At 40.7% G+C, this 25,879-nt stretch overlaps 1 protein-coding gene across 1 annotated transcript in view; it reads right to left on the bottom strand.

Annotated features, from left to right (window-relative positions):
• The window catches only part of FMN2 (formin 2), a 296,800-nt gene that overhangs the window by 171,717 nt on the left and 99,204 nt on the right, over positions 1-25,879 (bottom strand). Inside the window, exons 5-6 of the mRNA XM_047762652.1 lie at positions 18,265-18,320; positions 738-2,458 (exon numbers count right to left, since the gene is read on the bottom strand). Coding sequence (XP_047618608.1) covers positions 738-2,458; positions 18,265-18,320 — 1,777 coding nt within the window. The remainder of the gene's footprint in view (positions 1-737; positions 2,459-18,264; positions 18,321-25,879) is intronic.

Raw genomic sequence — 25,879 nt, 5'->3', positions numbered from 1 at the left:
ATGGATAAACAACAAGGTCCTACTGAATAGCACAGGGAATTATAAGCAATACCCTGCAATAAACCATCATGGAGGAGTTCCCGTTGTGGCTCAGTGTTAATGAACCCGACTAGCATCCATGAGGATGCAGGTTCAATTCCTGGCCTTGCTCAGTGGGTTAAGAATCTGGTGTTGCCATGAGCTGTGGTGTAGGTCACAAATGTGGCTCAGATCCCACATTGCTGTGGCTGTGGTGTAGGCCGGCAGCTACAGCTCTGATTCGATCCCTAGCCTAGGAACCTTCATATGCCGCGGGTGTTGCCCTAAAAAGACAAAACTCCAAAAAGTAAAAGAAAATCTGAAAAACAATACAATAGTTAAGGATCTGGCACTGTAAATGCAGTGGCTCAGATCACTGCAATGGCTTGGATTTGATCCCTGGCCCAGAAACTTCCACACGCCACAGGCATAGCCAAAAAATAAGAATATGTAAAAGAATATATATATATATATATATATATATATATATATATGCATAACTGAATCACTGTGCTATACCACAGAAATTAACACAACACTAAATCAACTATACTTCAATCAAATAACATTTTAAGATATTGATATAAAAATCTAGAGACAAGTTTTAGAGTGGTACTTAAAGATACATTAAATTGTCATTTTCCCCAAGAATTTTAAAGAAAAAATGCTTCCCCCTCACATTGACAAACTGTGCAAAGATGAGTTTCCGTATGTATTACCTTTTACTATGAAGTTGAATTCTTGTCCAATACAGAGGCTTCATTGGCCGACAAGGCTCTATTGGCTGTTTCCTACTCCCTTTGTCCTGGTTCATTCCTAATCCAAACAAGCCAGTTGGCAACGGAGGAGGAAGAAATCCACACACTTGCGGTGTTGGTAAAGTGCTACTCCCAACTTGTGGTGGGAGAGGAAGGCCTGATCCAGGAAGCAGAGGGGGTGGTGGGGGTAGAAGGATGCCTGTTCCAGGAGGAGGAGGAGGAGGGGGAGGAGCTGGAATCCCCATACCTGGCAAAGGAGGAGGGGGAGGGACCCCAACTCCTGGAAGAGGGGGGGCAGGAGGTAGTCCTTCACCTGGCAGAGGAGGGGGAGGAGGTATCCCCACTCCAGGAAGAGGGGGAGCAGGAGGAATTCCCACTCCAGGAAGAGGCGGGGCAGGAGGTATTCCTTCACCTGGCAGAGGGGGGGCAGGAGGTATTCCCACTCCTGGCAAAGGTGGGGGAGTGGGGATTCCCATTCCAGGAAGAGGGGGGGCAGGAGGTATTCCCATTCCAGGCAAAGGTGGGGGAGGGGGGATTCCCATTCCAGGAAGGGGGGAGGCAGGCGGTATTCCCACTCCTGGCAAAGGTGGGGGAGGGGGGATTCCCATTCCAGGAAGAGGGGGGACAGGAGGTATTCCCACTCCTGGCAAAGGTGGGGGAGGAGGGATTCCCATTCCAGGAAGAGGTGGGGCAGGAGGTATTCCCACTCCTGGCAAAGGTGGGGGAGTGGGGATTCCCATTCCAGGAAGAGGGGGGGCAGGAGGTATTCCCACTCCTGGCAAAGGTGGGGGAGGGGGGATTCCCATTCCAGGAAGAGGGGGGGCAGGAGGTATTCCCACTCCTGGCAAAGGTGGGGGAGTGGGGATTCCCATTCCAGGAAGAGGTGGGGCAGGAGGTATTCCCACTCCTGGCAAAGGCTGGGGAGAGTGTGGCAGCATCTCTGGACCAGGCAGAGGAGGAGGTGAGGGAACTGCTGTGCTGGGCGGAGCGGGCCCTAATGTGCCAGGGGGAGAAAGTGATGGGGGAGTTGCCATGCCCAGGCCAGGCATGGCGCTGGAGGACTCTATGCAAGGCAGAGGTGGTGTGAGTGGGAGGTTTTGGCTATTTTCAGAGGAGGGGAAAACAGAGTGCTCATGGCTGGTTTCAAATTCAGTATGAAGAGAAGGCCGTGATCCAGCCTGTCCTTGACCAACAGACCAAGGGAGGGATGGAGGTGGTGAAGGCTGGAGGGACTGAGGTGCATCGAGCTGCACTGATATTCGCCTTGGAGACACAACCAAAGAAATCTCTGAACAGAATTTGGTCTGAGGTCTAGAAGGTGAGGACGGCACCGTTGAGTTTCCGCTTTCAGCCCAAGGTGTGTGCGGGAGGCACTCCGGCAGCGCACTCACAGAAGTCAGTGTCAGTGTCCCGCCCTCTTCTATTGGGGACGTCTGGATAGACTTTGCCTGTAAAATCCTTTGATGCTGCACATCCTTTTCTCCTAACCTGAGAGCTTCAAGACAGATGTCTTCTGGGGGTGCCACTCCATTTGGAACCCCATGAGGGCCCACGGCCCCTTCCATGTCTGCAGGAGGGTACTGCTTCTCTAACTCAGCGATTTTGGTCCTCAGATCCTCAATAGTCTGTTCCAGCTGCTGAATGACAGTTGCCTGTCCCTCAGACTTCATGTCACAAACTTCCTGAGGGGCAACAGACATCAGAGTTAAATATAAAATAAGGAATACTCAAAATGTCAAAAAATAGACTTACAAATTCAAGTAAAATATATTTGTTGTAATACTTCCAAAGAAATCCCTCCACAGAAAGATACTATTAGGATTTCTATGTGTCCCTCATTTCTACCCTTGGGTTTCAAAGTGGTTTATGCACATTACCGTAGAATCCTAAGGCCCTTGTCTAGTCTCTGAATGGAGTCATGGAAGACAAGGAGACCTTGAGAAGAGGGACAATGCTGAGAGACAGACCAACTTACTTCCAAGACAGGCTATACTCTTCCCTGTTCAGTAACATTTATTATTAGGAAGTTCCCTAAGTATATTTTAAGTCCTAAGGTTTCAAGTTAATCACGACCTTTAAAAGGTAATCTCTAAAAGAGTTCCCAGTAAGACTATGGGAAATCTTTCTGACATCCCTAGGGGCATGCGCCTGTGTCTTGCATGTATATAACTTCTGTCATGTTTATTATAATTCAAATATTTTATCCAAGGCGTTTTAGAAAGTGATGTCTTTGGCTCCCTACAACTTATCAAAATGGCTGTGAGCAACTGGGCCAATGTGTAGGTCACTCTCACATACAAATGGCATCTCCCTCTCCCAAGGCATACAATCAACCAGGAACACTTTAAGGAAAAATGCTTTGGGTAGAGAAAAGGGGAAAGCCCTATGGTTTTCTCTGGATAGATGCCCAGGAGTGGATTGCTAGATTGAACGGTAATTCTGTTTTTAGTTTTCTGAGGAATCGCCATACTATTTCCCACAGTGGTTGCACCAATTTATATTCCCACCAACAGTGTACTAGGGGTCCCTTCTCTCCACACCCTCTCCAGCATTTGTTGTTTTCAGACTTTTTGTTCATGGCCATTCTGGCTGGTGTAAGGTGGTACCTCATACTAGTTTTGATTTGCATTTCTCTTGTAAGTAATGATGTTGAACATCTTTTCATGTGTTTTTTGGCCATATTTATGTCTTCTTCAGAGAATTGTCTGTTTAGATCATCTGCCCATTTTTTGATAGGGTTGATTTTTTGGTATTGAGCTGAAGGAGGTGTTTATATATTTTAGAGATTAATCCCTCTCAGTTGCTTCATTAGCAAATATTTTCTCCCATTCTGTGAGTTGTCTTTTTGTTCTGTTTGGGTTTCCTTTGTTGTGCAAAACCTTTTAGGTTTAATTAGGTCTTATTTTTGTCATTACTCTAGGAGGTGGATCTGAAAAGATATTGCTATAGTTTATGGTCAGAGAGTGTTCAGCCCAAGTTTTCCTCTGAGAGTTTCATAATATTCGGTCTTACATTTAGGTCTTTAACCCATTTTGAGTTTATTCTTGTGTATGGTGTTAGGGACTGTTCTAATTTCATTCTTTTCCATGCAGCTGTCCAGTCTTCCCAGCACCACTTATTGAAGGGATTATCTTTTCTCCATTGTATATTCTCACCTCCTTTGTCTTAGATTAGTTGACTATAGGTGCATGGGTTTAATTATGGGCTTTCTATCCTATTCCACCAATCTATATTTCTGTCTTTGTGCCAGTACCATATGGTTTTGATGACTGTAGCTTTGTAGTATAGTCTGAAGTCAGGAGGCTATATTCCTCCAGCTCCATTTTTCTTTCTCAGGATGGCTTTGGCTATTCTGGGTCTTTTGTGCTTCTAAACTTTAAAATATTTTGTTCTAGTTCTGTGAAAAATGTCCTTGGTAATTTGAGAGGGATTGCATTGAATCTGTAGATTGCATTGGGTAGTACACTCACTTTGACAATATTGATTCTTCCAATCCAAGGTATGTCTTTCCATATGTTTGTGTCTTTGATTTCTTTCCTCAGTGCCTATAGTTTTCATAGTACAGGTCTTTTGTCTCTTTAAGTAGGTTTATTCATAGGTATTTTATTCTTTTTGATGCGATGGTAAACGCAGTTTCCCCAATTTCTCTTTCTGATCATGAATTTCATTGTTAGTATATAGAAATGCAGTCAACTTCTGTATATTAATTTTGTAACCTGTGACTTTGCCAAACTCATGGATGAGCTCTAACAGTTTTCTGGTAGAGTCTTTAGGATACTCTAGGTATAGTATCATGTGATCTGCAAATAGTGATAATTTTACTTCTTCCTTTCCAATTTGGATTCCTTTTATGTCTTGTTTTTCTCTGATTGCCTGGCTAGGACTTCCAAAACTATGTTGAATAGTAGTGGCGAGAGTGGATATTCTTGTCTCGTTCCTGATCTCAGCAGGAATTCTTTCAGCTTTTCACCACTGAGAATGATTTGAGCTGTGGGTTTGTCATATATGGTCTTTATTATGTTGAGGTGGTTTCCCTCTATGCCCAGATTCTGAAGGGTTTTTATCAGAAATGGGTGTTGGGTTTTGTCAAAAACTTTATCTGCATCTACTGAGATGGTCATATGGTTTTTATTCTTCAGTTCGTTAATGAGGTGTATCACACTGACTGATTTGAGGATATTGAGGCATCCTTGCATTCCTGGGATAAATCCCACTTGATCATGATGTACAATCCTTTTAATGTATTGCTGGATGCAGTTTGCTAGTATTTTGTTGAGGATTTCTGCATCCATGTTTATCAGTGAAATCGGCCTATAGTTTTCTTTTTTTGTGGTATCTTTGTCTGGTTTTGGTATTAGGGTGATGGTGGCCTCATAGAATGAGTTTGGGAGTATTCCCTCCACTGCAGTTTTTTTGAATAGTTTCAGAAGGATAGGTGTTAGCTCTTCTCTAAATGTTTGGCAGAATTTGCCTGTGAAGCCATCTAGTCCTGGACTATGGTTTGTTGGAAGTTCTTTAATCACAGCTTCAATTTGAGTCCTTGTGATTGGTCCATTCATCTTTTCTATTTCATCTTGATTTAGTCTTGGAAGATATACTTTTCTAAGAATTTGTCCATTTCTTCTAGGTTGTCCATTTAATTGGCATATAGTTGTTTGTAGTAGTCGCTAATGATGCTTTGTATTTCTGTGATGTCCACTGTAACTTCTTTCTCATTTCTAATTTTATTGATTTGAGTCCTCTCTTCTTCTTTCTTGATGAGTCTGGCTAAGGGTTTATCAACTTTGTGGATGTTTTCAAAGAACCAGTTTTTTAGTTTCATTGATCTTTTCTACGGTTTTCTTCATTTCTAGTTCATTGATTTTTGCTCTGATTTTTATGATATCTTTCCTTCTGCTAACTTTGGGTTTTGTCTGCTCTTCTCTCTCTAGTTGCTTTAGGTGTAGTGTTTAGGTTTTGAGGTTTTTCTTGTTTCCTGAGGTAGGCTTGTATTGCTATAAACTTACCTCTTAGAATTGCTTTTTCTGCATTCCATAGGTTTTGGATTATTTTGTCTTTGTTGTCGTTTATTTCTAGGTATTTTTAAATTTCCTTTGATTTCTTCAGTGATCCATTGATTGTTTAGTTGCATGTTGTTTTGTGTCCGCATGTATGTGTTTTTTGCAGTTTTGTCTTGTTGATTTCCAGTCGTATAGCATTGTGGTCGGAAAAGATGCTTGATATGATTTCAATTTTCTTAAATTTACCAAGGCTTTATTTGTGGCCCAGAATCTAATCAATCCTAGAGAATATTCTGTGTGCACTTGAGAAGAATGTGTATTCTGCTGCTTTTGGATGGAATGTTTGATAAAATATCTGGTCTAACGCATCATTTAAGCCCTGTGTTTCCTTGATTTTCTGTCTGGATGATCTGCCCATTGCTGTAAGTGGGGTGTTAAAGTCCCCTGCTATTATTGTGTTACTGTCAATTTCTCCTTGCTGAAAAAAGAGAAATAAGGTTGTTAGCAGTTGCCTTACATATTGAGGTGATCCTATGTTGAAAGTATATATATTTCTAATTGTTGTATCTTCTTGGATTGATCCTTTGATCATTATGTAATGCCCTTCTTTTTCTTTTACAGTACCTTTATTTTAAGGTCTGCTTTGTCTGATATGAGTATTGCTACTCCAGCTTTCTTTTGATTTCCCTTTGCATGGAATACTTCCTTACATCCTCTCACTTTCAATTCATATGTGTCCCTAGAACTGAAGTGTTTCTCTTGAGGGCAGCATATATGTGGGTCTCGTTTTTGTATCCATCCAGCCAGTCTATGTCTTTTGGTTGGGGCATTCAGTCCATTTACATTTAAAGTAATTATTGATATGTATGTTCTTATTGCCATCTTATTAACTCTTTTGGATTTGTTCTTGTTCTTTTTTCTTCCCTTCTTCTCTTATAGATTGGTGACTATTTTCAGTGCTGTATTTGGATTGCTTTTACTTACTTGTGTATCTATTTTAGATTTTTTTGTTTGCAGTTAAAGTTTTGATAAGCAGTCTCTCTATAAATATACACACACACATATGTGTGTGCACACATATACAGTGTGTGTGTGCATATATATATATACATACATACTATGTGTGTGTGCATATATATATGCAGTCTATATATATATATATACACACACACACACATAAGACTGTTTTAAGTTGTTGGTCTCTTAATTCCAAGTGCATCTTTAATGTCCTGCATTTGTACTCTCCTCTTCTCATGACTTCTAGCTTTTGTAGCATTTTTATGTATGGATGATTTCCTACCTTTACTGTATGTATGACTTCGTCATTTTTAGTATTTTTTGTTCTGGTTGTGGCATTTTCTTTTCCACCTAGGAAGTTCCTTTAGTATTTGTTGTAAAGCTTGTTTAGTGCTGCTGAATTCTTAGTTTTTGATTGCCTGTAGGGCTTTTGATTTCTCCTTCAAATCTGAATGAGAGCCTTGCTGTGTAATCTCAGTTGGAGGTTTTTTTTCTTTCATCGCTTTAAGTGTATTGTGTCATTCCCTTCTGGCCTGCAGAGTTTCTGCTGAAAAAAATCTGCTGATAACCTTATCGGGGTCCCCTTGTACATTATTTGTTTCTTTTCCCTAGCTGCTTTCAATATTTTCTTTGTCTTTAATTTTGGTCAGTTTGATTAATACGTGTCTCGGGGTGTTCCTCCTTGGTTTTTGTTTTTGTTTTTTTAATATGGTACTTGTTGTGCTTCTTGAATTTGAGTGAGTGATTCCTCTCCCATGTTAGGAAAGTTTTCTGCTATTATTTCTTCAAATATTTTCTCTGGCCTTTATTCTCTCTCTTCTCCTTCTGGCACCATATAATATGGAAGTTGGTGCATTTAACGTTGTCCCAGAGTTTTCCTAGACTGTCTTCATTTCTTTTTAATCTTTTTTCACTTTTCTTTTCCACATCAGTGATTTCCACTAGCCTGTTTGCCACATCACTTATTCATTCTTCTGCATCGTATATTCTGCTGTTGGTTGCTTCTTGTGAATTTTTTATTTCAGTTACTCTATTTTGCATCTCTGCTTGCTTTATCTTCCATTTCTTTGCTCAGTGTTTCTTGTAATTTATCAATCTTTGCCTCCAGTTTATTTCCAAGTTTTTTTTGGTTTTTTTTTTTTTTGGTTTTTTTTTTGCCTTTTAGGGCCACACCCGTGCCATATGGAGGCTCCCAGGCTAGGGGTCCAATTGGAGCTACAGCTGATGGTCTACACCAGAGCCACAGCAATGCTAGATCCAAGCCACATCTGCAACCTACACCACAGCTCATGGCAACACCAGATCCTTAACCCACTGAGCAAGGCTGGGGATTGAACCCACAACCTCATGGTTTCTAGCTGGATTCATTTCCGCTGAGCCACGATGGGAACTATTTCCAAGATCTTGAATTATCTATTATTATCATTAATCTAAAGTCTTGTTCACAGAGGTTGGTAGTCTCTAGATCACTTAGTGGTTTTTCTTTTTTTTTTTTTTTCTCATCCCCTTATCTCAGTCATAATTCCCTGCCATTTTATTTTGTATAGATTTTTTTTTTGGTCTTTTTAGATCCACAACCATGGCATATGGAGATTCCCAGGCTAGGGGTCAAATGAAAACTATAGCCACCAGCTTACGCCACAGCCACATCAGATCTGAGCCACGTCTGCCACCTACACCACAGCTCATAGCAACAGCAGATCCTTAACCCACTGAGCGAGGCCAGGGATTGAACCTGCATCCTGATGTATAGTAGTCAGATTTGTTTCCGCTGAGCCACGACAGGGACTCCATTTTGTATAGATTTTTGGTGTGGTCTCATTTTTACAGACAAGAGGGTTATATAAGCCTCTCTTGCTTCTGATGTCTGCCCCCCCTTGTGGCTGAAGTTGGTACAGGGGCTTGGTGCAGGCTTCCCGATTGGAGGGACTGGTGCTTGCCCATTGGTAGGTGGGGCTGATTTTTATCCTTCTGGTGGGTGGGGCTTTGTCTCTGGCTGTTATTAGAGGTGGCTGTGTGCCTGGGGGTCTTTAAGCAGCCTGTTTGCTGATGGGTGGAGCTGTGTTCCCACCTGGATAATTGTTTGGCCTGTGGCTTCTCAGCCTGGATGGGTGGGGCCAGATTTTTCCAAAATGGCCACTTCCAGAGGAGCATAAGCTGATCTGATGATTATTCCCAAGACCTTTGCCTCCAATGTTCTTCCCCCACAACCAGCCACAGTCACCCTGTTTTCCCAGATCCTCCAAGAACCTCAGACAGGTCTGACCCAGATTCCTATGGAGTCTCTGCTTTGCCCTGAGATCCAGTGCACATCAAAGTCTGTGTGCACTTTTCAAAAGTGGAGTCTCCATTTCCCCCAGTCCTGTGGAGCTCCTGAACACAAGCCCCACTAGCCCTCAATGCCAAATGCTCCTGGGGCTCCTCTTCCCAATGTCAGATCCCCAGGATGGGAACCTCACATATGGATCAGAACTCTCACTCCCATGGGTGAACCTATGCTATAAAGTTATTTTCCAGTCTGTAGCAGGTATGGGGTTGCTTGTATCATGTAATTGCCCCTCCTACCATCTTGATGTTGCCTCCTCTTTGTCTTCTGGAGTAGGATATCTTATCTGATAGGTTGCAGGCTATCCGGTTGAAGGTTGTTCAGCAGTTGGTTGTAATTTTGTTGCTTTTATGAGAGAAGGTGAGTGCCAGTCCTTCTACTCCATCATCTTAATCCCATCTCTTGTTATCTTTAGTTGAAGATCTTTTCTGGTAGACTCCAGCCTTTTTCATCAGTAGGTATTCTGTATAAGTTGTGATTTTGGTGTGCTTGTGAGAAGAGGTGAGCTCAGGGTCTTTCTAGTCTCTCATCTTGAACATTCTCCCCCAAACTTAATTTTTACATGTTATTACCTCAGCCAGCTGTCATCATAGATTTGGATATAATAAAATTAATATAAAAATTAAAAGCCACGAAGAAAAGGAGGAAGTAGAAGAGAAAGAGGAGACACTGATCTTAATCAAGTTCTTACTATTAGAAATTAAAATAATAAAATTGTAAAAGGAAAAAAGTTATCTTTGTAATTTTGTATAGAATCTATATAATGGGTGTCTCCTTATAAGTGGAGGAAAGATAATTTATTTTTGTCAATACAGTAATATATTTTATATATCACCAATTTAGAAATTATTTATGTTTTAATATATTGCTTCAAACCTCTATAAGTGGTAAAGTCACCATCCACTTTGGTTGAACAATTATATAGAGTAATTCAGCCAAAATTCTTCCATTTCTATAAATCCTATAATATGGGTGGTATTGGTTAGTTCTTATAAATTGTTTGAATATTTGCATATCATAAAATACAAGTTGTCATTAAAAAATAGTATGTTTGGGAGTTCCTGTTGTGGCACAGTGGTTAATGAATCTGACTAGGAACCACGAGGTTGCAGGTTCGATCCCTGGCCTTGCTCAGTGGGTTAAGGATCCAGCGTTGCTGTGAGCTGTGGTGTAGGTCGCAGACGCAGCTCAGATCCTGCATTGCTGTGGCTCTGGTGTAGGCTGACGGCTACAGCTCCGATCAGACCCCTAGCCTGGGAACCTCCATATGGTGCAGGAGCAGCCATAGAAAAGGCAAAAAGACAAAAAAAAAAGTATCTTCATCAAAAATTCATGTTCAACAATATTCAGATTTTCACGATCTGCTAAATTCTAAGGCCACGTTACCAGCAAGTATGGATACCTCTAGACATCTGTAAAATATGAATTCTACTCTTAACAGAAGTATATAAATTCTCTATTTCTCATGATCTAAATTATAAAACATTCTAAGGTTTTGGAGATGGCCAAAAGATTCTAGATTTACAATAAGCCAACACATGTTGTTCATAATCCTATAGGAAAAGAAATCTCAATTTTTAAATAGATGAGACTATGCACAGAAATAAAGTACAACCAATTTCAAGTTTGAAAAGGAATTTTAAGAAAGAAGGAAATATCAGAACATATCGTAACTGGTAAATAACTAACCTCGGGCTCCTTAAATTAGAACGTATTATGGAAAAGAAGAATTTCTCACACAGAGAGCTAAAATAGCATCTCTGGACTCCTTACAAAGAAAAAGATGATTATTGGAAATGTAATATTTCTGAACTGAAACAGAAATGACAAATCTCTACCAATCCCTTCCTTGCATAGATGAGAAATGAGAGGTGGAGTGGAGGGGGATCAGTTAGAAATCATAATTGGCTGTGTAACTTTGAACATCTTTGGCAATGGTTGATAAATGATTGATGGAAAGGTTAAACTCACCATCATTAGTGAATAACCAGAGTAGAAGTAATAAACGACATGTATGGAAAACAGTCAGAAAAAAAATGGAAATAAACAGCCTTTTTGGTTCCCTCACATCTTATGAATTTTTCTCTTTTGTTACTTGAGTTGTGGAAGGTCTTGTATTATACTCCAAAGCAAAATAGTACTTACCTGTCCCAATTAATGCAAGGAAGAAAAACAGTCTTATCCCAGTTCCACTTCATTAATGATCCTGGTAAACACAACAGCTTAGTTTCTCACCTCCTAACCACCTTCCTGCATCAACACCCATCTAGCCTCTAAGGTCAGTTTAACGAACAAAGCTCAAAGAAAATGAATGGCTGAGGAACATTTGTGCATGCCTACAAGTGAAGTGAAAGTACTGCAAGCAGTGATTTGGAAGCTACAAATAAATTATAGCTAGTTGTTAGGCTGGCTAATACAGAATCTATAAATAATGAGGATAAAATATATTAAGAAAGCAACTCTGGAAGCCAGAGTATTGCTCAGATGTGACAATAATGACAAACATTTTGAGTGCCCATTATGTGCCAGGAATACTTCTAAGTGCTTCGTAAAAAATTAGTACATTTAGATCTCACAAAACCCCTCTGAGACAGGCATAATTATTGTCATCCCCATTTTGTAGATAAGGAAATTAAGGCAGAGGGAATAAAATACACTACTGAGGTTCCCCAGTTAATAGCTGAATAACTGGGATATGTGCCCAAGAAAAATGATGCAAAGGCCAATCTTCAATCACGTGAGGTGAATACCAGGAGAATTTTTACCACTCCGCAGTAAGCACCTCTGCTCTTCTGCTCTCATCAGTGCAGTCTCCAATATGTTTACTCGTTTCATCAAATATTTTCTGACTTGCCCAAAATGTCAGCTACCACATTAGCTACTGGAGGGATAGATAGAATATGGAGAGTCTTAGCTCAGAGGAGCTCAACTGTCTATAAGACATGCACAAAACAACAATTATGGGAAAGTAAGGTAAGAATAGGATCCCAGAGTAGAGGCATCAAAAGGGTTCTCGAGATTGAGACCTCTCAGGGGAAGTGTCTAAGAGAGAGTGAAGTTGACCTGAGTTTAGATTAAGAAATAGGAGTTCCATGGATTAAAAAGGGGCAGTAGGAGTGGAGAAGAAAAAGATATAAAAGACAGATGCTAGAGGTTTTCAGCAAACGAGCGTGTCTCCGTAAGGCTGGAATAAACCCGACCACGTAGCAAACAGTGGGTGATGAGGCTAAAGAAAGATGATGGCACGAGAAAGCTTGCATGTCAGACTCAGGAGTCTGAATCTTCTCTCAAGCGCTATGTATGAGCATTCAGCAGACACTGAGTAAATGTGGATTTTAGAAGGATAGCTCCAGAGGGCTGTGGAGGGAAGCTCAGAAGGGACTGAGACTGCAAGTGACAAGCTCCGCTGGGAGACACTGCAGGGACCCAACGGGGCTGCAGCACGGGTGGGGGTGTGTGGAGGAGTCCACGGCTGGAGGGATGGAGGGAACCACCTCCCATGCACCTGGGACTCCTGGGCTGCCTTGTCTTCCCCATCACAACACCATACTCATTTCTACTTCTGTACCTTCACTCTCTTTTCCATCTGAAATACTCTTCTTCCCTCCCCTGTCCAAAATGATCACTCTGAGTACTCGATCTAAGTTTCACCTTTCCTAAGAAGCTGTTCTTAATTACTATTTCTCAGCAATGTTGCCATTTTAAAAAATTCTGTAATACAACATACACTAAATGCCTTGGCAAAATCACCTTACACTTTGCAAATTATTTCACATATAAGGAAGAACCTGGGACCTTACAATTCTTTGTATTTCCTTTAATACCTATCACATATATTTTGTACATAGTACATCAACAGATGTTCAGTAAAGGATAAGTACCCTTTGTAGGCTAAGAACTTTTATTAGCTCAGTTATTTTAGAACAGCTACTTGAACTATTTGCTTTTCTCCACAGGCCATTAACAACATTACCCAGCACCAAGGAATTTTATACCCGCTAAAGCTCAGTAGAGCAAAGACATAACTACATTTTACTTCAAGTCCTACTGCCCCAGAGAAAAGCAAAAACAATGAGTGACCCTAAGGCTTTTTTCACATTTTCATCTCAAATTGTTTCAGATGCCTGCTAGTTTTAATTCTTAAACTGACAGATTGGTTTCTCTTTTTCATTTCTAAAAGAAAAGTCCAATTCTTTTTCTCTGAGCTAGTTGGAGTTTCCATAAAATGAAAATGTACTTTCCAGAAAAATTCTCTCTTCTTGTTAATGCATTACGGTGAACACCTTGCCAAATCCATTTGCAAAGTTGGTGCCTCCACAAGGAAGGCTATCTCTGCGTCTCTCCCTTTCCAAACCACCCCTCACCCCTCCCCAGACCCACTGAGTCAAAGTGTTTATCAAGCACCCAAAAATGATCAGAGTGAGGTAAACTTCAAGGAAGACTAACACATGTTCTGGCCCCCAACCACTTCTTTCCCTCTCTTCTTTGAAACTTTTCCTTACTCTGGTCTATATTTAACTGTTTACTTGTCTTGTGAATTGCTGTTTCATGCATTTATAATTAACTTGTGAATTCATGTCACTTTTTCCCTTAGAGTTTAGAAGGAACTTACATTAAACCATGTTTGCTCCAACCATCTGATCTATCTCATACATTCCAATGCAATTCAAGTGGCTTGTTTTCATGTCTCCATCATTATTCCTTCAGAATTATGTTTCCCCACACCATCCTTTTTATCTGACCAGTTCTTTTTTCACTCTTTTAACTTGTCTATGCCAAGACACATGGTCGTAATCCCTCAAGCTCCATTGGCTAGGCTGCCCTACATTCTTCACATGCATACCCTTGATTTATTCCCCAATAAGAATGTTTCTGAAAATAACAATAAACTGTACTGAGAGGTCACTTTAAAAGGAGAATCAATAGAAAAGAACATTCCCCAATTAAGTCTGTAATTCAATTAGGCATTGAGAGGACCAGGAGGACTGACCACAGCAGGATCCTAGTGGAAGAGTTTTAAGGCAATTTCGAAAGAGGTTAAAACTGGACTGAAGAGTTCCCACTGTGGCTCAGAAGATTATGAACTTGACTAGTACCCATGAGGATGCAGGTTTGATCCCTGGCCTCACTGTGGCTGTGGCATAGGCTGGTAACTGCAGCTCCAATTCAACCCCTAGCTGGGAACTTCCATATGCCGCAAGTGCAGCTGTAAAAAAGCAAAAACAAAAACAAAACACTGGACTGAGATAGGATTTTGTCACTTACCTTAAATTATAAGCATTTTTCAGACCTTTGAGAACTTATTTGCATATAAATTGTACAACATATGGGATAAGAGAGTACTGATTCTGTTTAATCTATTTTCATTATCTAACACTTTACAATAGATATGGCTATCCATAACTAATAAATACATAATCTGTAGGGAGGCCTAACTTTTAATTGCCTAATTGTATCAATTCTTAACCCAAAGCTAGAGTTTTAAAGATCAAATTTTATTCTATTTACCTTTCAACTAGTCCATTTACATCAGAAAGGTATTGAGAGAGTTAGGAAAATACTTCAAACCATATATTTTATACATAATTTCCAAAGCAAAAAAATAAGTTAAAAACTAGGTAGTAACCAGTTTGCTGCCATATATTAATCTTAGACAAAGAAGTAAATGTTTCTAGAGAATGTAATTGATACTTTCCTATTTATATACTGTAGAATGTAAAAGGATTTACAGTTTAAATAGTATTTCAAATGTCAAAAAGAAAACAGAATTGATATGGTCCTGTTTCAGTTTTATGAAATAACTGTTTAGATACAGTAGATTTTTCAAGAGCATATTATTTGAAATTAAAATTATCAGTAAATGAGGTCTAAAGAAAGTAGTTTTATTTTAAAACTTCCTACTTCCACAGGACCATCAGTAAAGCACCCAAGGAGCAGCACTGGTTCTCTTCTTGTGTAGTGACAGCTATGTATGCTCTGGCTGTCAATACAGCCTTCCTTCTACCCCTTCTTGTTGAGAAAAGGCTTTATGAACCCTGTGTTTTTTCTAGGGATAGGGAGTTCTCAGAATTATTAACTATAGGGAGAAAGTAAAAGTCAAAACCCATTCAGTAGAAGTTCCCATTATGGGAAATACTTACTTCTCAATTAATTTATTGTATTTTCTAGCTTCTAGACACTTAGAGAAGTGTCTTCTATTGAATGGGTTTTGACTTTTACTTGACATACAAGAAGGTATGATTTTTTTGTGTGGGGGGGGCACACCCATGGCATATGAAAGTTCCCAGGTTAGGGGTTGAATCCAAGCTGCAGCTGCCAGCCTACTGCCATATCCACAGCAACACCAGAACCGAGCCATGTCTGCAACCCATACCTCATGGCAACACCAGATCCTTAATCCACTAAGTGGGGCCAGGGATCCAACCCATGTCCTCATAGATACTAGTTGGGTTCATTATTGCTAAGCCGTAAGAACTCCAAGAATGTGTGAAATTTAAATCAATCTATCTCACCTTTGAGTTTCCAAGCTCTAACATCAGGTGTTTTTACATCATCCAGTTCATCAGGCTTTCTGCTTATTTATTGGCTTACAGCTCAAGAAAAACAAAAAATCACTATAATTTTATACACATGAATATCTACCTTGAATTATTACAGCTAGAATCTTTTTTTTTTTTTTTTTGTCTTTTTGCCTTTTCTAGGGCCTTTCCTGCGGCATATGGAGGTTCCCAGGCTAGGGGTCTAATCAGAGCTGTAGCCAATGGCCTACGCCAGAGCCACAGCAACGTGGGATCCGAGCTGCGTCTGCGACCTACACCACAGCTCACGACAATGCCGGATCCTTAACCCACTGAGCGAGGCCAAGGATCAAACCCACAACCTCATGGGGTTCCTGGTTGGATTCATTAACCACTGCACCATGATGGGAACACCTACAGCTAGAATCTTAATCTATAGAACAATGTTATATGTGTTTTATTACTGTTGATAGTATAGAATACTTTCTGGGAAAAAAAAAAAAAAAAAGAACACTTTCTGCCCATGTTTTGTTTGGCATTATCAAAGATAACAGAGAATCCAGTAATATATGCCATGCCCTAGAGATAAGAATGAGAAAAATCCAATGCATTATCTCAGATCATAAGTTAGGCATGCCGGAGTGCCCTCTGTGATGCAGTGGGATAGGCGGTGTCTCTGCATCACTAGGATGCAGGTTCAATCCCAGCATGGTAGGGTTAAAGGATCTGGTGTTTCCACAGCTGTGACATAGGTTGCAACTGTGGCTCAGATCTGACCCCAGCTCAAGAATTCCATGTGCTGCTAGAAAGCCAAAAAAGGATAAAAACATCAAAACCAAAAATCCCCAACTTAGGCATGCCAAAAAAAAAAAAAATCTACAAAAATAATGAGAAGATATTTAGAGGGCATTATTTTTCTTAATTATTTTTCACTTTCTCTTTCCCTTTTATTTTTCTTCATTGTATTAACTATTGGCTAATCACTATACAATTAATTAATTCTCAACTAAGTCTACCATGTCTCTTCAAGTAACCTGACATAGGTCTCTGCTCTTAAAAAAAAAAGGAGTTCCTATCATGGCGCAGCGGAAACAAATCTGACTAGGAACCGTGAGGTTGCAGGTTCGATCCCTGGCCTCACTCAGTGGGTTACAGATCTGGCATTGCCATGAGCTGTGGTGTGGGTCACAGATTTGTGGTGTGGGTCCCAGACGAGGCTCGAATCTGGCATTGCTGTGGCTGTGGCATAAGCTGGCAGCTATAGCTCGGATTAGATCCCTAGCCTGGGAACCTCCATACACCTCGGGTGAGGCCCTAAAAAAACAAAAAGACAGGAAAAAAAAAAAAAACTGAAAAAACGAAAGAAGACGCAGCTAGGAAAAATCTGTTTTATGACATTATCCTTACAAGTATTCTTTACTTATGATAGTGACCAAGCTAGTTGCTTTTTAGGGTTACACCTGCAGCATATGGAAGTTCCCATGCTAGGGGCCAAATTGGAGCTGCAGCTGCCAGCCTATAACACAGCCACAGCAATGCCAGATCCGAGCCACGTCTGTGACCTACACCACAGCTCACGGCAATGCCAGATCCTTAACCCACTGAGCAAGGCCAGAAATCAAATCCGCATCCTCATGGATCCTAGTTGGGTTTGTAAACTGCTGAGACAAAACGGGAACCCCGATCTAGCTATATATTTGAAAAGCACCAGTGAATTTATAAAATGAAGTTCTCAACCAATGTTACATCCTTATTTCTCCTCCAGGAGGAACAAACTTTCATGTATGATAAAGGGCTTCTTCTTTGGAAAAGGGGTCATTTTATACTTGGAAAAGATCTCAAAAATCATTACATTCTTTAATTTTACAGAGAAGAACACTATGTTTCAGATAGCCTGAGTATGTTGTCACAAACTAAACATAAACTGACGTGGGCCTGAAATCTAGGAAGGAGCCGTTGCATTTTCTACTTTGACCACATTCCACAAAACACTCTTCTTACTGGTAATTTCTAATACTAGTTATTTTCAAAAGAATAGTAGGGAGAATGTAGAAGTTAACTGAAAAAGTGGTTTTATATTCAAAAGAGCAATTGCTAACCACAATTACTATTCTAAATAAATGTTTCCTATTTTTGCAAGAAGTGCAGTTTGGTGGGGGGAAAAAAAGCCATAACATTTGGCTTGTTACAGAACAGAGAAGTTTATGTGGAAATGAAACAGACACTAATTAATGTTTCTTCCACCAAAGCAACTTAAGAATACTGACTTTAGAAAAGCTCTGACACACTTTTAAAAACATCGTATTCACATGACTATTAGTTCAACCAGGCACACTTCTCTATGACACCTGGAGTGCCCACTGTCTCCTGCCAGCTCTACTATTTGGCTGGATATAGAATGATACAGATTTTGAGAAAGTTGTACTCAGTGCCACTTCGAGGCTGAATTCCTTGGCAAAGCCTAAATGGAAGAAAACATCCCCTTCTACCTAACTTGAGTCTCCTGCAGGCAGAGAAACACAGGCCTCCTACCTGGCTGGGCAGATAGGAAGATAAATCAGAATTAGTCACAATTTTAAGACAAATAAGAGAGAAAGGGACCCAATATCCTAATTAAATTTTCTTACCTGCTGAACAGCATCTGAACATTTTTTCGGAGTTTCTAAAACAGCAGACTGAGATTCTGGGTTGAAAAGGAAGAAGACAATAAATATGTTAAACAGCAAAATTTCCCTTTTCTTCAATCAGAAACGAAACTAAAATATATCTTTAACCGTAAATACCAAAAATATTCAGGCTACCCTCCAATTATCCCTCCATGTTATATGGACGTAACTGCTTTTCAGTACATTTAACACACAAAATGACTAACACTTATATCATTAGTTATTTTTAAAATTAGATTAGCCCTATGCCTTTCTTTACACATTGATCATGATTATTCTTTCTCAACTGCTCATTTCTATTTTATGTCAGGAATTATCTGCTAAGATATTCACTGTTTATATAATTTACTTAAATCTGTACAATGATAGAAACCAGCTCCCCAGTCTGGAAGGATAGAATCTTGACTGCCTCATCTGACTACTGACAATTGACCTTCCAATTTTAATGAGAGATAATGAACCCTCAACCAAGAAGCACTGAATAACAAGAAATTTTTCTTCTTTAAGTTTTTATCATTTGAGAAACTAAGGGACAGCAAATTCTTCATGCTGGAAAACCTAAGGGATAACCAAGTCTATGTTTTGTTTTGTTTTTAAGCTAGGGGACGCTCTCTTCTAAGTGAGCTTGCGAGGGAGTTTAAAAACATAAAAGAACCTCCAGAAATCCCTGAAAGTGCTCTGTGGTTCGGAGTCTGAAAACAGCTCATCTTGTCCATCCTGGCCGTTTATGGTGAGCCCAGATGCAAGCAGCTGGTAGTGAGATGAAGACTAGAGTCTGTCTCCTAGCCCCCGACTGGCACAAAGGCCCGATACCTGACTACACACAGCAGTTATTCTGGGGATACTTTAGATATTCCTAATTTAGCAGCATTTTAATTAATGTATGTGACAATCTATAGAAAAAATAAAAGGCATTTATTATTTAAATCATATTACATATGTTAAAGCACACTGAAAATTTTCATTTCACTTACATTAAAGCAGTCTCCACCTGGGCCCATAAGCTTTCTTCCACTTGCCCACACCCCTGACCTCTCTTAAGCACCTGAGCCTTCCCCACCTGCTCCCTGCACTCCAGCCACACTGGCTTTCCCACTGCCCTCGAACATGCCAGTCATTCTCCCTCCAAGGGGTATCTGGTGTGCACACCCTCTGGCCCCTTGGCCTTGGCCTCTGTGCAGCCCTCCCTGTGCACTCTGTTTAAAGCAACAGCGCCACCTGATCCCTAGCATGCCCCATTCCCGGCTGCTTTCTTCACAATGTAAATCCTCAAACAAAATGCTGCGTAATTCACATTTGTGACTTCTCTCTCTTAACCAAAAAAATAAATAAAACTCTATGAAGACAGAGACTTTATAGATTTTTTTTTCTTTTTGCTTATTGAATCCTCAGACTCTTGACACCTGGCACAGAATAGATGTTTAAAATATTTGTTGAGTAGCTGTAGGAGGAAATGAAAGAAGAGATCAAAGAATGATCAGACCACGGATGTGAAGTGGAAGTTGCCAGGAAGAGTGGGCACTAAGCCCTGAAAAGGGAGTAGGGATGTGAGCCAGCAGAGACTGCTGCACCTGAGCTCTGAGCAGCTATTTCCAACAACATCCCTGAGAAAAGCATGAAGTAGTCACTCACCCACCAACAGGTGTCACTGCAGCAACAGAATATTAACAAGTGGCTTTAAAATACAAGCGTTTTTTCAAATACTGTATTTCACAGAGTTAATCAGAGATTCTTCTCTCTTATACTAACAAATCTCTATTCTGATCTTAACACCAGAGTCAGCCAATTCTGAAGAAAGATCCTTAACATCAAAACTTGGAATGGTTACTATGAAAGCAAATCCAGACTCTGGAATACTTGTTTTGTGTTGTTTATAGTCACCTCCAAATCCTCCCAAACACAACAGACTTGAGAAAACGTCCTGGGGCTCTGCATACATGAAAAAGCATTTTCTTAGTCTTCTATGAAGGAGACATCGTCTGTGTAGGTGCAAAAAATGCCCACAGGATCTCTGGGGGGTGGGGGTGGGGGGGGCGAGGGGAACGCCAACAGCCCTTTACCTCAGAGATACATATAGCGTTTTCTATCGTCCTACACTTGGTGACTTGTCTATAAAGCAAACTTCTGAACTCTGATGGTAAATAAGAGGAATACAGCTCACCATAACATTGAACTATGACTTATCAATCTTTTAATCTTCTGAACACCTAAACTTTGAGTTTCTAATTCAATGGCTACCTGAACTGAATTCATTCTCCCATCCTCATCTCTTTCACTACACTTATTTCCTTGAATTAGTGTGACAACATCTAGGAGAAATTTATACATCAAAATATTCTCTTCAAAATTATAAGCTGAAATACAGAAGTTATAGAGGGTCAAGATTGTAAGATGAAAAAATGTACAGAATAACTGTACTACAAAATAGAGGGAAATGAATGAGAATAATCAAGAGAAGAAAGAAAAATAAATGTTAAGGATAAGGAATATAGTAGAGAATAAAAGAAAGAGAAGAAATAAGGGAAAGGGAAAGACTAAAGAGAAGCTTGAGAAATCACAACAAGTAGTATGAATAGAGAAAAGACAGTATCCTGGAGCTAATGAGCAGTGATCTGGTCCTTGAGTCATGGCTCCAGTCATTGGCGGGTGTGTGTGCAGCCCACTTAGTCCTCATGCAAATTCCCATGGCGGCCACTTCCGATACGCTCCTCCCCAGGATCCAGGAACTGCCTTCTCCTCAGCTCTGGACCCAACACAGTCCCTATTCATCCACAGGATGGTTGTTTCAGAGTAACCCAGTGAGAGTCTCTCACGGGCATATTTTAAACTGCCAACTCCTTCATTCTCCCTTCTTAAGAATTAAGAAACTAGACTGGTTTCAAAAAACATCACTGTGAAGCAAAGTGGGAGAAAGTATATTCCTGCCAAAACTTTAAATGTTCCATTTTTTTTAACAAATGCTGGAGAGGCTGTGGAGAGAAGGGAACACTCCTTCACTGTTGGCGGAAATGTAAATTGGTACAACCACTATGGATAACAGTACAGAGGTACCTTAGAAAACTAAATATTGAACTACCATATGACCCAGCGATCCCACTCTTGGGCATATATCCCAAAACTTTCCTTGAAAAAGACACATGCAGCCATACGTTCATTGCAACACTATTCAAAACATCCAAGACATAGAAACAACCTAAATGTCCACTGACAGATGAATGAATTAAGCAGATGTGGTATATATACACAATGGAATACTACTCAGCATAAAAAAGAACAAAATAATGCCATTTTTAGCAACATGGATGGAACTAGAGACTCTCATACTGAGTGAAGTAAGTCAGAAGAGAAGGACAAATACCATATGATATCACATATCTTGAATCTAATATATATAGCACGAATGAAACTTTTCACAGAAAAGAAAATCATGAACTTGGAGAACAGACTAGTGGTTGCCAAGGGGGAGGGGGAGGGAGTGGGATGGACTGGGAATTTGGGGTTAACAGATGCAAACTATTGCCCTTGGAATGGATAAGCAATGAGATCCTGCTGTATAGCACTGAGAACTGTATCTAGTCACTTATGATGGAGGATGATAATGTGAGAAAAAGAATAAGTATGTATGTGTGACTGGGTCACCTGCTGTACAGTAGAAAATTGACAGAACACTGTAAACCAGCTATGATGGAAAAAATAAAAATCATTTAAAAAAATAAATAAATGTTCCATTTTTTAAAGGTTTCTAGAGAAAATTGCTAGGCTCCCCAAAATTCTAAACATGTCTCAGAAATGATCTCTTTATCATCACAAATAAGCCTATGAATTATAAAACAAAACATCCATAGATGAATTTTACATTTGTAGAGAAGACATGAAGAAAAATGAATAAGAAAAGTCACCTCTTTAAAATACACAAAATATGTCTACTGAAGATGAACTAAGCAGTCTCCAAAAAGTTTTACATTAATGAAAAGTGCACTTATATAAAATTATTAAACTAACTTATTTAATGCTATACATCAATTTGATTCAAATCTAGTCAATTTAATTGAAAGATAATTCATTAAATTCATTTAAATAGCAGGACTTATGATTACCAGGCCTAACAAATGGCAGCTGTCTTTAATTCTGGTATAATGTCCTTCCACAAATGAAGATGGGGTTAAACATGTATTTTCCTAAAAGAAGCCAACTCTGTATTCTGCTCATTTGATTATTTGAGTCTGGATCTGTCATTGCCAACAAAGGATGTCCACACTTGGGTGTTAGTTTGCATAGAGAAGGGGGAAATGCAGGCTGATTTTTTAAAAATTGAACATGGAGAATTACCTACAGGAGACACAGTTCATCTGTTCTAGGATATTTTAACTCCTGACCAGGTAATAGGTTGAGAAATCAATGTTATCACACACCCCCAGGGCCCTGACAGAATTTCTGCTCTACCTCAAGTGAACATGATTAAAACACTGGGACAAAACCTGGAAATGAGGTGAGGATGCTGTATTTGCATTACATCTTACAGGATTTCTTTTATTAAGAACCAATAGAAACACTTCTTTTGATAACTAGAAGCCAGAAAAGTTGTGCTTCTGAGACTGTTGCTTTTAATCTCACAGATAGAGGGCATGATATAGAATTATTCTCATTTCCCTTTCTATTTTAAACCTGAGGAATAAATTTCCAACTACCTTTAAATACTGCAAGCCCTTCTAAAATACACTGCAATGTGCTAGCTTACTTCAGCTTCATTTTATTGTCCCACCCTAAGTTCCCTTCAGTTTTTACTATATTTTCCTTTGTAATGGTTTTGTACACCTTACATACTCAAAAGCTGCTCAGATCTTTTTTTGGAGCCAAGGTGGGTTATATTCTTTTCAGCCAGCATGCAAACACAATGTTTATGGTTTCTATCAGCTCTCCTTCCATATTTTCTTTCAGGATTTTCTGTGCCCAAATTGCCTTTCTGAAATCAGTCTTCTGTTCACTCCCTCGGTCATTCACAATTTTAAAGAAAGATAAGGGCCTTGATTTTCCAAAGATGTACAGAGACTAATTAAGACTCTGTTCATACCCAGACATCCTGATTCTGTTTTTCATGAATTCAAAAACTAAAGTTAATTATCCTTTTGTCAATCTATTGAACAACCTTTGAAACTTAGTACTGAGCTCCTGAAATGGTCATGGGATGTTTGAGCACACACACAAAACGCCATCAAATACTTGTGTTCATGTGCCGAGGAGGTATTTCATTTATTTATATCTTTTCCAACGATCTTCATTTATTCACTCAAATGTTTAAGTACATACTGTGTATCCAAAGGTCTTGAAATGTTAGCAGTCTACACAGAAGACAGATAACAGATAAAATACATTTAAATAATTCGAATGATAGAGATACTAATAAAATGCTATGCGTCTCTAGAAGAAAGAACCACCATACTGTGGAGGGGGGTTCCATCAAATAAGTAAAGGAAAATGAAGAGAGGAAAGATAGAGAAAACAAGATAAATGTCTTATTAATGCATCTGCCACCAACATTTGGAGCACATTGCTTCCTAACTTCCCATCCAGCCTTGTCCTTCCAGGGGACACCCAATAGACTTCCCACTCACTATCAGCACCCTGGGCTCCTCTGTGAAGACAATGCAAACATGCTGTAGGGAGCAGGATGGGAGTGGAAGATTCACAGGAATCTGTAGCCCTTGTGAAGCTCCCTGGTTGGAAAGGACACCCAGGCTACCCTCTGTACTCAGACTCACATAAAGGAGGGTCTGTTTCTTCATCAACAGATGAAGGTGGAGAAAAGTCAGTTTCACAAAATGCAGCATGGAAAAACAAAAGTGAGATCCATGAGAGAGGCAGAAAAAGCAGCCCCTCGAGTCTGAATTAGTCAGACATGTAAATTAGTAACCAATATTAAGAAGTGCCAGAAGACAAAGGAAAAAAGAAAAATCAAGTTGCCAGTTCAGTAAGATGGAACCATCACTATTTCTTTTTCTTTTTATTTATTTATTTATTTATTTTTATTTTTTGTCTTTTTTGTTGTTGTTGTTGCTGCTATTTCTTGGGCCGCTCCCTCGGCATATGGAGGTTCCCAGGCTAGGGGTTGAATCGGAGCTGTAGCCACCAGCCGACGCCAGAGCCACAGCAACACGGGATTCCAGCCGCGTCTGCAACCTACACCACAGCTCACAGCAACGCCGGATCGTTAACCCACTGAGCAAAGCAAGGGCAGGGACCGAACCCACAACCTCATGGTTCCTAGTCGGATTCGTTAACCACTGCGCCACGACGGGAACTCCCAGTATTTCTTTTTCAAAAAGAGCTCTTCAACTTTAAATTAAAATTGAAAGAGACCAAATGTTGCAAATAGTGATTTTAGCCATAATGTCACGGCACAGTAATATGCAACAATCACTGTCAAGTCACTGTGTTATCAAAGTTTGCAATTCATATCTATTTTATTAAAAATAGGAAGGGAGGGCCGCCAGCAGTACTGGGGGCCGGGGGTGGGGGGGAGCTCAACACCGGCCCAGGGATGCTGGTGGGTGTGTAGTGGGCGGGGCGGAGGCGAGGGGCACTGGGACCTAAGCTTGGCTTATAAGAGGAGCTACCCAGGAAGGAAAGAGAGGCAGAGCCATGCAGTGGATACTGGGGACCTCTAGTGTCGGGTTCCATGATTTCCAGATCTGGCCCCGGAAGTGGCCGGCACTTCCAAACTGGGGATGCGGTGCTCAGTCCTGGTCAGGAACCCAGGCCACAAAGGCCTGAGGCTCGCTTATGAAGAGCTTGACTCCAACTGAGAAGACCTAGACCCCAACCTGGAATAGCTGGACCCTGTCTCTGAAAACCCAGGGCCTGACCGGCTAGACCTCAACACTGTCTCTGAAGACTTAGACCCTAGCTATGAAGACCTGGAGCCTATCTCTGAGGATCTGGATCCCGATGTGGAAGCTCCAGGCTCCATATCTGGGACCTGTCACTAGGAACCCCAAAATCTCGACCCTGTGTCTTGAAGTTTCGATGACCCAGGGGTCATCGGCCCAGTCGCCCTAGTTCTCAACCGTAATAGCAACATCCTCTGTCCCACTGCCACCCCAACTTGGACCCTCTCTCACCCGACTTCACTGCCACCCCCAAGATCCTGGCCACCAGACCCTCAGTGTTCCCTGCATCTGCCAGCCTGCCCTGGCCCTTCTGCTCAAACTGCAGGCGAGCTTACTGCCGCAGCCATAATAGCGAGAAGCCCCGCCTCTGCCCCAACTGCCGCAAGTCACTCAGCCACACACTACGGTGGCCCAGCACAGCGGCATCCACATGCCTGGAGGGCACTACCAGTGCCCAGGTGCAGCAAGGCCTTTGGCTGGCACTCTACGCTGCTGAAGCACCACAGCAGCCACAGCGGCGAGAAGCCACATAACTGCCCGTGTGCAGCAAAGACTTTACCATGGCTTGTGGCTGGTATAGCACCTACACACACAGGGTGGCCCATGGCCACACAAGTGCAGGGTATGCAGCCAAGGGTTTCAGGCAGGGCCTTTAGCCACAGCTCCCACCTGCAGTACCACCTGCATAT

This window comes from Phacochoerus africanus, chromosome 15, assembly GCF_016906955.1.
Source record: "Phacochoerus africanus isolate WHEZ1 chromosome 15, ROS_Pafr_v1, whole genome shotgun sequence".
Lineage (NCBI taxonomy): Eukaryota > Metazoa > Chordata > Mammalia > Artiodactyla > Suidae > Phacochoerus > Phacochoerus africanus.
Note: the sequence above shows the minus strand (reverse complement) of the source record. Positions and strands in the feature narration are given on the sequence as shown.